Source organism: Rutidosis leptorrhynchoides, chromosome 1 (genome assembly GCF_046630445.1).
Source record: "Rutidosis leptorrhynchoides isolate AG116_Rl617_1_P2 chromosome 1, CSIRO_AGI_Rlap_v1, whole genome shotgun sequence".
NCBI lineage: Eukaryota > Viridiplantae > Streptophyta > Magnoliopsida > Asterales > Asteraceae > Rutidosis > Rutidosis leptorrhynchoides.
In genome coordinates, this window is record NC_092333.1 from 193,745,320 (window position 1) to 193,758,986 (window position 13,667).

At 37.1% G+C, this 13,667-nt stretch overlaps 2 protein-coding genes across 2 annotated transcripts; both read right to left on the reverse strand.

The window, feature by feature from the left end:
- Positions 1 to 11,122: 11,122 nt before the first annotated feature.
- On the reverse strand, positions 11,123 to 11,734 carry LOC139893314 (uncharacterized). The gene has a single exon (XM_071876474.1). The coding sequence runs from the start codon at positions 11,732 to 11,734 to the stop codon at positions 11,123 to 11,125; it is 612 nt and encodes a 203-aa protein (XP_071732575.1).
- Positions 11,735 to 11,740: 6 nt separating this feature from the next.
- Positions 11,741 to 13,052, reverse strand: LOC139893324 (uncharacterized). The gene is made up of 2 exons (XM_071876484.1): positions 12,516 to 13,052; positions 11,741 to 12,442 (listed from the first exon to the last, which is right to left on the reverse strand). Exons 1-2 carry the CDS (start codon positions 13,050 to 13,052, stop codon positions 11,741 to 11,743), a joined length of 1,239 nt encoding a protein of 412 aa, XP_071732585.1.
- Between the last annotated feature and the right edge of the window lie 615 nt (positions 13,053 to 13,667).

The window sequence follows — 13,667 nt, forward strand, 5'->3', positions numbered from 1 at the left end:
AAAACCAAAACAGCCCCCGGTTTCACTACGGCGACATATATCCGATTTTATGGTGTTCATCGTGTTTCCAGGTTTTAAATCATTAAGTTAGCATATCATATAGATATAGAACATGTGTTTAGTTAATTTTAAAATTTAAGTTAGAAGGATTAACTTTTGTTTGCGAACAAGTTTAGAATTAACTAAACTATGTTCTAGTGATTACAAGTTTAAACCTTCGAATAAGATAGCTTTATATATATGAATCGAATGATGTTATGAACATCATTACTACCTCAAGTTTTCTGGATAAAACTACTGGAAATGATAAAAATGGATCTAGCTTCAAAGGATCCTTGGATAGCTTGAAAGTTCTTGAAGCAGAATCATGACACGAAAATAGTTCAAGTAAGATTTTCACTCGAAATAAGATTGTTATAGTAGTAGAAATTGAATCAAAGTTTGAATATGAATATTACCATGAATTAGAAAGATAACCTACTGTAAATAACAAATGTTCCTTGATCTTAGATGATTACTTGGAATGGATTAGAAAGCTTGGAAGTAGACTTACAAACTTGGAAGTATTCTTGATTTTTATGAAACTATACTTATGGAATTTATGAAGAATACTTAGAACTTGAAGATGGAACTTGAGAGATATCAATTAGATGAAGAAAATTGAAGAATGAAAGTGTTTGTAGGTGTTTTTGGTCGTTGGTATATGGATTAGATATAAAGGATATGTAATTTTGTTTTCATGTAACTAAGTCATGAATGATTACTAATATTTTTGTAATTTTATGAGATATTTCATGCTAGTTGTCAAATGATGGTTCTCACATGTGTTAGGTAACTCACATGGGCTGCTAATAGCTGATCATTGGAGTGTATATACCAATAGTACATACATCTAAAAGCTGTGTATTGTACGAGTACGAATACGGGTGCATACGAGTAGAATTGTTGATGAAACTGAACGAGGATGTAATTGTAAGCATTTTTTGTTAAGTAGAAGTACTTTGATATGTGTCTTGAAGTCTTTCAAAAGTGTAAGAATACATATTAAAATACAACATGTATATACATTCTAATGGAGTCGTTAAGTCTTCGTTAGTCGTTACATGTAAGTGTTGTTTTGAAACCTTTAAGTTAACGATCTCAATTAATGTTGTTAACCCAATGTTCAGTATATCAAATGAGATGTTAAATTATTATATTATCATGATATTATGATGTATGAATATCTCTTAATATGATATATACATTAAAATATCGTTACATCGATAATCGTTACATATAAGTCTCGTTTCGTAATTCGTGAGTTAGTAGTCTTGTTTTTACATATGTAGTTCATTGTTAACACACTTAATGATATATTTAAATATCATTTTATCATGTTAAATATAGTGTATCAATATCTTAATATGATACATATATATTTAGTAGACGTTATCATAACGATAATCTTTAGATATATCATTTTGAGTTTCTTAACTTAGTAATCTCATTTCTTATGTGTATCACACATTGTTAATATACTTAGTGAGATACTTATTCATCATAATCTCATGTCAACCATATATATGTCTATATATACCACAACATGTAGTTTTTACAAATTTGTAACGTTCGTGAATCGCCAGTCAACTTGGGTGATCAATTGTCTATATGAAACTTATTTCATTTAATCAAGTCTTAACAAGTTTTATTGCTTAACACGTTGGAAATATTTAGTCATGTAAATATCAATCTCAATTAAGATATATAAACATGGAAAATTTCGGGTCACTACATTGGGTAAGATGAGTATGAAATACCCATAAATTGTGTTAGTTGGTGTAAATAGACTTTAATCACTAGCTTTTGGTGATTAATGATGAGTCTTGGCATTTAATGGGCGGATATGGTGTAAATGGGTCATTTAATGCATTGGGGTCATTAAATGCCCAAGAGTTAAGTGTTGGTGGTTAGCTAGCTCCACTAGTTTGTATATTGATGTGAGTTCTTAATGTATTAGGTACTTTGCGTTGAAGCTTGCGGAGTTGTTAATCCATCTCCTAGTCGATAAGGTGAGTGGAATAATTATACATGTGTGTATGTAATGTATTTACTTGTGCGGAATGCGATGTGGGTTTTAGGTTCGGGTATGCGATACCACATCGTGTTGACATGTGATACGGGTTTAAAGTTCGGGAGTTCGATACCATATCATATGTATGTGTGCGGGCGTGAAGTGTGGGTTTAAAGTTCGGGTGTTCGATACCACATTTCACGTGACGGGTGGGTTTAAAGTTTGGGCGTCGATACCACTCAAGGGACTAGTGATGCATACTAGTGGCGTCTGTGTGGCTAACAGTTCATTCGCGAGAATCGTTCCCTTCGAATTTTTGTTAACAAGATTGTGTGTTGTAGTTTAGCATATTATATTGTTCGTGTTATATGCTAATGTTGTGCTAGCTTGTGTTATTGGAAATTTAACGTTATACTTTAAGATGGTATGCTATTTATATTGCTAGCATGTATGCGGTAAGTGTGTAAGTGTTTGCAAGTAAGTAGGTTATATATGTATGTGTATAACTACTGCATTCACTAAGCGTTTTGCTTACCCCTCTTGTGGTTTACATTTTTAGGTGCGAACATGGAGAAAAGGAAAGGGTTACGGGGCATTAGACTCCCCGTGATGATTGCTAGTTGAAGATTTTGGATGACGACCTAGTGTTTAGGGTAGTTTAGCCCCAAACCATGCTCGGGTGTAGTTTGGATTAAAACTATCATTTTAAATGGGTCAAACTTTTATTACATTTGATTAATGGCCTTTGTTCCTTTTGTAAACACTAAACTTGTTGTAAGTTATATAGGTTGTTTATAACAGTTTACATCTTGCGACTATTCGACTGGCGCGTAAATGATTAATTATTTTTAAAAAAAAATATCCGGTTGAATACGGGTTGAGTTGTTTCAAGTGGTATCAGAGCATGGTCTAAGGGATTTAGGCGACTTGAGATAGGTGCCTAGACTTAGACTTTATTGTGTATGCGATTTATGCGGGACTTGTAGGAGATGGGTCGGACCGGGCGTGGTTAGTGCCTAGGTTTATGTGATCTAACCTTGTACTAATGGTTTTGTGTTATGTTTGCAATCATCAAGCGAGATAGATGTTGTACTAGAAAGTTAATGCGACGTGCTCGCGTAACAATGATTAGCTACCTTTGTTACGAGTTCAAGTCGTGTCAAGCAAGCGATGTACAATGATTGTTGAGCAAGATGGAGCAGTGTGGTATATTTATGACTTGTCCTTCGTTTCGTTGTTTAAACTATTCCGTTTTGTAGAATGAAGATGAGAAATAGTCATGATACCGAAAATGGAGGCCCGAGCGAGGACTCCGAAATTTCTCGAGGACGTCTGAAAGGTCTTCCAAGACTCGGTTGATGGGCAAGTAACCGAGTTAATTAATGAACGAATGAATGCCACAATCGAAGAGGCACTCGAGGCTAGAAACTTAAATCCTCATGGTGAAGGGGGTAATGGTAACGGTGGATAGGGAAGGCGAGACTTCCATTATAAGAATTTCAAGGACACTCAACCTCCTATGTTCAATGGAGTGAGAGATCCGTTGAAGAGCACATGTTGGATTTCCGACATCGAGAGGGCCTTTTGTACCGCCGAATGCCCTCCCGAGAAGAAAATTAGATATGGTTCTAGCATGTTGCGTGAAGAAGCTAAGTTGTGGTGGGACGATAAAATCCAATTGTATGGTGAAGAGCAATGTATGAGCTTGACGTGGGAGGAATTTAAAAAGGAGTTCTTTGATGAATATCGAACTCAAGCCGACCTTAACACAATCCGGAACGAGTTGCACGATTTGCGACAAGGTTCAATGGACTTGGTTACCCTCAAGTCTACCTTCTTGTCAAAGACACATTTTTGTCCGGAGTATGTTGGTGACGATCGAATGTTGATGTTAGATTTCTACCGTACTTTAAGTGATGAGTTGAAGCGTAAGATTAGTCGGGGGATGGCTAAGTCTTTTGAAGAGTTGTATGAGTTGGCTAGAGGTTTCGAACCGGAGGTTCCAAAAGAAGTGATTTCTCTTTTTCTAAGAGAAAGTTTGAGGGTTCAAGTCATTCAAACTTTTCAAACAAAAAGAACAAGAAAGGTTCCGAAAGTGTAAATAGTGTGAAGAAGGGCGGTTTCGAGAATTTTCTCCCTACTTGCTATAATTGTGGGCAAAAGGTTCACATTTCTCGTGAATGCCCAAAGCCGGCTAGAAACGCACACATGTTTTAATTGCCAAAAGCAAGGACACCGAAAGTCGGAGTGTCCCGATTTGGACACCGAACAAGTTAAAAGGCTAGAGTAGGTGGTGGGTACGACTCGGGAGTGAAATTATTTGATGACCAATGATGAGGCCAAGCAATCCAATGAAGTTGTCTCAGGTATTTTCATGGTTAACTCTAATCCGGAAAGGATATTATTTGATAGCGGTGCTAATTTATCTTTTGTGTCACCTCAATTTATGCCTAAACTTAATAAACCATTAGCTAAGTTAAGTCATCCGGTAGAAGTCGATATAGCGGATGGGAAGATGGTGCTAGGGGTTGATGTTTGTAAAGATTGTAATGTTGTGCATGGTACCGAAACGTTTAAAATTGATCTCTTCCCAATGACTTTGGGTGAGTTTGATATTTTCGTTGGTATGGACTGGCTCGATCGTTATAGGGCCGGTATTGCATGCCATGAAAAGTCTATTCGTGTAAAGACCCCAAGTGGGGGAGAGTTAATTATTCATGGCGAGAAACGTAGACGACTTGTGCCATTATGCACTATTGCACGGGCACGTCATTTTCTTAGTAGTGGTGGCATGGATTTTCTTGCCCATGTGGTTGATACTTGTGAAGAGCCACCATCCATTCGTGAAGTTCCGGTGGTTAATGAATTCGAAGACCGTTTTTCAGATGAATTACCGGGTGTTCCGGCGGAAAGACAAGTTGAATTTCGCATCGAGTTGGTTCCGGGGGCTACACCCATTGCTAAAACTTCTTATCGTTTGGCACCAACGGAGATGCAAGAGTTGTTAAATCAAAACCAAGAGTTGCTTGAAAAGGGTTTCATTCGACCGAGTGCCTCGCCATGGGGCGCTCCGGTTTTATTCGTTAAGAAGAAAGATGGTAGTATGCGGATGTGCATCGATTATCGGGAATTGAATAAAGTGACGATTAAGAATCGTTATCCATTGCCTCGGATTGACGATTTGTTTGACCAACTCCAAGGTGCGACGTATTTTTCTAAAATTGACTTACGGTCCGGTTATCACCAAATGCGGGTCCGTGAGGAAGATTTTGAGAAAAAGGCCTTTCGAATGGGTTATGAGCATTTTGAATTTGTAGTTATACCTTTTGGTCTTACGAATGCACCGGCGGCATTCATGGATCTTATGGACCGAGTGTGCCAACCTATGTTGGACAAGTCGGTAATTGTGTTCATTGACGACATCCTCATTTATTCTAAGAGTATGAAGGAACTTGAACGTCATTTGTGTGAAGTATTGAAAACTTTGCGGAAGGAGAAGTTGTATGCTAAATTCTCAAAGTGCGAATTTTGGCTAAGGGAAGTGCAATTCCTTGGCCACATTGTGAATAAAGAAGGCATTCAAGTAGATCTGGGGAAGATAGAGACGGTGAAGAGTTGGGAACAACCGACTACGCCTACGGAAATCCGTAGTTTTCTCGGATTGGACGGTTATTATCATCGGTTTATCCAAGACTTTTCTAAGATCGCGTCTCCATTGACGAAGTTGACGAGAAAGAACGTGAGATTTAATTGAGAAAATGAGCAAGAGATTGCTTTCCAATTATTGAAGGAGAAATTGTGCAAGGCTCCGGTGTTGGTATTACCAGAGGGAATTGAAGATAAGATAGTTTATTGTGATGCCTCATTAAATAGAATCGGGTGTGTTCTAATGCAAAGAAGTAAAGTCATCGCTTACGCCTCTCGACAATTAAAGGAACATGAAAAGAGATACCCGACTTATGATCTTGAATTGGCGGCGGTGGTTCAAGCGTTGAAAATTTGGCGCCACTACTTGTATGGTGTCAAATGTATGATTTATTCGGATCATAAGAGTTTGAAACATCTTTTTGATCAACGAGATTTGAATTATAGACAACATAGATGGATGGATGTGGTAAAGGATTACGATTGTGAGATACTTTATCATCCGGGTAAGGCGAATGTGGTCGCGGATGCGTTAAGTCGAAAGAATCAACATCCGGAGATACGAGTAGGATCGTTACGCATGATTATTACTAACGATTTTCTTGTAAAGCTGGGTGAGGTTCAAATGAAGCTTTTGTTAACAACAAGCATGAAGAACGAATCGTGGGGCAAACGAAGTCTATTACCTTAGGCCCGCATGGTTTGTTGTCCTTTCAAGGACGAGTGTGGGTGCCTAGAATGGGAGAATTCCAATAAGTGCTACTTGATGAAGCACATAAGTCAATGTATTCCATTCATCCGGGTGCAACAAAGATGTATTATGATTTGAAGAAAGAGTATTGGTGGCCGGGCATGAAACGTGATATCGTTAAGTATATTGAACAATGCATCACGTGTTTGCAAGTTAAAGTCGAACACCAAAAGCCGTACGGTAAGCTACAACCGTTGGAAGTCCCGAAATGGAAATGGGAGCACATTACCATGGACTTCATTACAAAGTTACCAAAGACGGCGAGAACCCAATTTGATACGATTTGGGTGATAGTTGATCGGTTGACGAAGAGTGCTTTGTTTCTTCCCATTAGGGAAACGATATCGTCGGAGACTTTGTCAAAGTTGCTTATCAAGGAGGTGATATCGAGGCATGGGGTTCCTATATCTATTATTTCAGCTCGGGATACTCGGTTCACATCTCGGTTTTGGAATAAATTTCATAGAGATATGGGTACACAATTGAGAATGAGCACGGCGTATCATCCTCAAATGGACTGTCAAACCGAACGCACGAATCAAACATTGGAGGATATGTTACGGGCGTGTATTATCGATTTTGGTGGTAGTTGGGATGAGCACTTACCTTTGGTGGAATTCTCGTACAACAATAGCTATCATGCTAGTATTGGAATGCCACCTTATGAGATGCTTTAAGGGCATTGGTGCCGAACTCCTATTTGTTGGGGTGAAGTGGGTCAAAGAGAAATTGGGAGTACCGATTTGGTTTTAGAGACGAATAGTAAGATTGAGATGATTCGGGCTCGACTTAAGGCGGCGCAAGATAGACAAAAATCCTATGCCGATAAATGAAGGCGACCGATTGAGTTTCAAGAAGGTGACATGGTGATGCTTAAGGTTTCGCCATGGAAAGGTGTTATTCGGTTTCGAAAACGAGGAAAGTTAGCTCCTTGGTTTATTGGTCCTTTCAAGGTTTTGGCTCGTGTTGGTGAGGTTGCTTATAGACTAGAGTTACCCGAAGAACTTGCGGGAATCCATAACACATTTCATGTTTCCCATCTCCGTAAGTGTCTTGCAGATGACTCCACTTGGGTGCCGTTAGATGAGATTGCTTTGAACAACAAATTAGAGTACGCCGAGGAACCGATAGCTATTCTTGATGAAAAGGTTATATTATTGTGTAACAAGGAGGTGAGGACTTTTAAGGTCCAATGGCGACATCGAAAGGGTTCCGAGTTTACGTGGGAATCCGAAGAGTTTGTTTTGGTCTACCTACCGGCTTGTCATGTGGCTTAAATCGCGAGGACGCGCTCCGATTCAAGTGGGGGAGAGTTGTAACATCCCGTTTTTTACCGTATATGACTAAAGGTACACATTTAGTCATTAGAACATTCATATTTCGTTGTATATGTGATTAAATGAGTTTAAGTTTTAGTTTTACACACACGAGAATGTATGCATGTATAAGTATATGCGTTTGGGTTAGGAAGGTATTAAGTCGTGTGAGACTTTGTGGCGTAGTCTAAGTGTATATACGAAGAAAGAATGGGGTGTACGAGTCAGGTTATGACCCATGGGTTTGTAAACCAAAAACTGGTCAAAAGTGGGCGTGGGGCCGCGCCGCGACGGGTACCTCCGCACCGCGACATTGAACGCAAACCAAGATCAGCAGTGGATTATTACAGCTCGAAAAACTAGTGTATTGCCGCGCCGCGGTAATTGAGGTCTCGCCGCGACCTGCCTGCGGGCCTGATCCGATTTTCAGCTTATTTTAAGGGGTTTTAGGGGTAGTTTGGTAATTTTGCGTGTGACCAGCTTTTATACCCTAAACCTTATCCTCTCACTTCATTTTCTTTTTCTTTTTCTTTCCATTTTCTCTTCCAAAACACAATACCCACTTAGATCTAAATTAAGATTTGAAGATGAAGAATTGTGATTCTTTGGAGCAAGAAGTAAATTTGTTCTCCTCATTCTTAGCTACGACTTGATAGTGTTGGTAAGTCTTAACTCCGTGTTTTGAGTTTGAGTTTATTTATGGCTAGGGTTTGTTCATTTGAGACTTGTAAGACGCATTTGGGGTTAAATGGGTGAGTTTGGATTAAATTGATGTAAGGAAACCCTAATGGCTACAATCTAGGGTTTGGTCATGTAAATTGAGGGTTGTAAGTGTAAATTGTGTTGTTAGTTACTAATACACTTGTAAAATGATGAAAGATTGTTAATAGGTTTAAGTTTGACCAAAATTGTAAGTCTAAGTGTTTGAATGGGTCAAATGGGTAATGGTTGACCTAGTTGGGTAAGATGAGTATGAAATACCCATAAATTGTGTTAGTTGGTGTAAATAGACTTTAATCACTAGCTTTTGGTGATTAATGATGAGTCTTGGCATTTAATGGCCGGATATGTTGTAAATGGGTCATTTAATGCATTAGGGTCATTAAATGCCCAAGAGTTAAGTGTTGGTGGTTAGCGCCACTAGTTTGTATATTGATGTGAGTACTTAATGTATTAGGTACTTTGCGTTGAAGCTTGCGGAGTTGTTAATTCATCGCCTAGTCGATAAGGTGAGTGTAATAATTATACATGTGTGTATGTAATGTATTTACTTGCGCGGAATGCTATGTGGGTTTTAAGTTCGGGTATGCGATGTGGGTTTTAAGTTCGGGTATGCGATACCACATCGTGTTGACATGTGATACGGGTTTAAAGTTCGAGCGTTCGATACCATATCATATGTATGTGTACGGGCGTGAGGTGTGGGTTTAAAGTTCGGGCGTTCGATACCACATTTCACGTGACGGGTGGGTTTAAAGTTCGGGCGTCGATACCACTCAAGGGACTAGTGATGCATACTAATGGCGTCTGTGTGGCTAGCGGTTCATTCGCGAGAATCGTTCCCTTCGTATTTTGGTTAACCAAGATTGTGTGTTGTAGTGTAGCTATTATATTGTTCGTGTTATATGCTAATGTTGTGCTAGCTTGTGTTATTGGAAATTTAACGTTATACTTTACGATGGTATGCTATTTATATTGCTAGCATGTATGCGATAAGTGTGTAAGTGTTTGCAAGTAAGTAGGTTATATATGTATGTGTATAACTATTGCATTCACTAAGCGTTTTGCTTACCCCTCTCGTTGTTTACATTTTTAGGTGCGAACATGGAGAAAGGGAAAGGGGTTATGGGGCATTAGACTCCCCGTGATGATTGCTAGTTGAAGCTTTTGGATGACAACCTAGTGTTTTGGGTAGTTTAGCCCCAAACTATGTTCGGATGTGGTTTGGATTAAAACTATCATTTTAAATGGGTCGAACTTGTATTACATTTGATTAATGGTCTTTGTGCCTTTTGTAAACACTAAACTTGTTGTAAGTTATATAGGTTGTATGGAATGGTTTACATCTTGCGACCATTCGACTGGCGCGTAAATGATTAATTATTTTTTTTTTTTTTAAATTTATCCGGTTGAATACGGGTTGAGTTTTTCAGATTGTATGCAAATCTATTGTTTTAAACACCCTAGGTTGAAAATTAGTACTTATGTATAGTGCATGTGCTATTTTGCTTATTTTTTTCTCACGTAAACAAAAAGATTACTTTAGTACGGTCATTGTACTTATTATACTTAGTTAATGTGTTGTATTGCTTATAACAGTTGGTTCAAGATTTATAATAAAGCTATTATAAAAATTTTCAGAACACCTTCTATGGCATGTATACATCATGTTTATTTTATTAAGTGGGGTGGAGGTACATCTCATCGCCAATTCCATGTATATAGATTCTTATTAAATTACCATGGTTAATTTCATCCTTTTTGAGTGATTTTGTGTTGCTTGAATCCGTGATAATTTATAGTATTTGTGTTGTTTGAATCCGTTAGTATGAGCTGCATAAGTCACTTTTGGTCACCAATTCTAAGAAGGTCTCTTTCTTGTGCTTCAATAATATTACAAGATATCTTTTCTTTCTTGAATATGGTTCCTTGCTTAAGTAATTTAATTTGGCGGTTAGTATTAACGAGATAAAAAACCCACGCTTTGCCGCGGGGTGGTTTTGTCAGTTAACGGTCGGTTAACTGAACGTTTATACAAAAACGGTTAATGATCAGTTTGTACGTTTTTTTCGGTCGTATTGTATAAAAAAAAAATTCAAGTGAAATAAATGATGTACATTATGCATAAAAACAACTGATAAGTGCCCAAAAAAAAAATTGGAAAACACTATTAAGAAATAACCGTACAGTTGACATTGTAATTTTGTAATTTTATACGCTTTCGGCAACAATATATATAAAGTTACGATGTTATGGGTTCTGTTTTCAAAAAATGTATACGACATGATGGCAACACATATATAATATGCAATTACATTTTGCAATTTTACATTAACAAATTAGTATGCTAGTTTATCGGTTACTTATATAAAGGTTAGCATATTTATATTTTTGCAAAGAATATTTATTGTCCTTAAATATTAGGGAGTGTTTTTTTTGTTTGAGATGATGTGCAAATTTGCTGATAGTATAGAAAATTGTAATCGATAGTGATATGAATACGCTGTCTACCCGGCAGAGGCGGAGCCAGGATTTTAGATCGTTGGTGTCACATAATAATATCAAAATATATTAATTACAAAAATTTAATTAGCAAAGGATGATTAACTACAAACATTAAAAAAAAATTATCCTCTATCAAAATTGCCCTCTACGGTATTTCATTCGTTGAAAACGATCCATGATTGCTTCGTCTGTTACACGAGCGAGTTCTTCTCTTTCTATGACACCAAGAAGACAACCGTTCAGAAATTCATCATTCATCCGGCTACGCAAATCTGATTTTACAAGTTTCATTGTTGAAAAATACCTCTCGACCGTTGTGGTTGCAACAGGCAAAACCAAAACAAGTTTTAATAACCGGTAAACATAACGATATGAAAGATGTTTATCGGTTTCAACCATCAATCTAAAAAGTTCGGCAATCCCTTTTAAGTTAGCAAATCTTGGATCTCGATGTACAACATCATAATAGATGCCAAGTTCATGCTTAAGAAGATCTCTTTCCGCTTGATTAAAATCCATAGGATACATCTCACTTAACCTCATTAACTTAGATGCATCAAACATACAAAACGAATTACGCGGACTTAAAGCATCCATATTAGTAAGCAATTCGGTGCGTACCTCACTAAAGCGATCACCAAGTTCTTGAATTATCATATCCAAAACCGCATTAAGAATGTCAAACTTGAAGAAATGTTGATTGGTAATATTCGACTTGCGATTTCTTGAAACAACATACTTCATCCATGTTCAACCTTTCAAGATCGTGATGTTGACAAAATGAATATACATCCTCCAATAACCCATCAAACCCTCTCTCTCTCTAAAGTCTTGCAATGAATTTTTCGTTGCTTCCACCAACGAAATCGCTTCTAGTATATTTTGATCTTTTCTTTGAAGAGCTCGTGATAATACATTTGTGAGCCCTAAAATATGCAACATCAAGTGCAAATAAAACACAAAATCAAAGGTTTCAAAATAAGTTAGAATCCCGGATGCTTGGCGCCGACTCAAAGCATTATCACCATCGCTTTTAACATAATCAAGAACCTTGACAACTTCCGGAAACAAAGACTTTAAACTTGACGTTGTTTTATGATGAGAGCCCCATCTTGTATCACCTGCCCTTACAAGAGAAAGTTCTTGATTTTTCCCACTTCCCGTTTCAACTTCACCACTAGCAATTTCTTTTGCTAGCCTATCTTTATAAGCTTCTCGTATCATATCTTTTCGTTTACACGAAGCGGAAACAACATTTACCACCAATGCCAACTTATCAAAGAAATCACCAACTCTATTATGATGTTTCGCAACTGCCACAACTACTAACTGAAGTTGTTGTGCGAAACAATGAATATCATAAGCTGAGCTATTATCTTTTAAAATCAAAGCTTTCAAACCATTGAACTCTCCATGCATATTGCTTGCTCCATCATAGCCTTGACCTCTTACCTATTTATTTATTTTCATGAGAGACAATAATATAAACTGTAAGAGATAAAAATAAATAATTTCAAATTCTTACCTGTTTCAAACTCACTTTATGTTCAGCAAATAAAGAATCGATGGCAGACTTTAATGTTAGAACATATGTGTGTTTCACATGAACAACACCAACAAATCTCTCCTTAACAACTCCACATCCATCAACATATCTCAAAACTACGGCCATTTGTTCCTTTTTATATACGTCACTCGACTCGTCAACTAATAAGCTAAACACATCGTTACCAATTTCTTCAAATATAGATTTGCGTATTTCTTTGGCGAAACATTCAACAATGTCTTTCTGAATTTCAGGTGAAGTTAATTTACAATTCTTTGGAGCTTTTGATATCGCGTTACGGGCATTTTCATTTTGACTTGAAATTAACTTCAATGTTTCCAAGAAAATTCCTGTATTTATGGAGTCTTCACTCTCGTCATGACCACGAAATGGTAATGCGTTATGCATTACATATCTAACAACATCAATTGAACTTTGTAATCGAATTCGATACTCTTGCTTCTCAATATCAGATTGCCTATGAAAAACAGCGGCTATTGATTGCTTTGGCTTCATTATATCTTCACATTTTTGATGTGCTTTATTGTGAAAACTGTTAACATTACCCTCATGAAGAATTAATATATCTTTTTTGTTCCAATTACTAAAGCCATCAGTCACAAATGCATCACTCCCACGTTGTTTTCAAACTTGATCTCTGAATAGGTAACACCACAAACAATATACCTTATCTGCCTTTACACTATACTCTAACCAACGAAATTCATCAAACCAAGTTACGACAAAGCGTCTATCTTTGGAACATACCTTTTTTGTGGGAAACAAATTTCCACGTGGTTGACAAGGTTCTCTTTGCATATAAAGTCTCATAATTTCATCTCTTTGATTAGGGTCATAGTCCAAAATATTTTTTCTGACTGCGGGATCCCAAGGTAGATCGGCTATATCAATTTTTTTTGGCATTGAAGGGGTGAAATTGAGTGTTGAAAACTTATTAAAAGCATTTGAACTTGAAGGTTCTTCACAATTAGATGTTTTTCTTTTTACAAATCTATATAGATTTCCTTGCATCTCTATAATTCAAGTAGGCACAACAACAACAACAACAACAACAACAACAACAACAACAAAATTCAATTAGGTAAAATGTACAAACTATAAATACATACA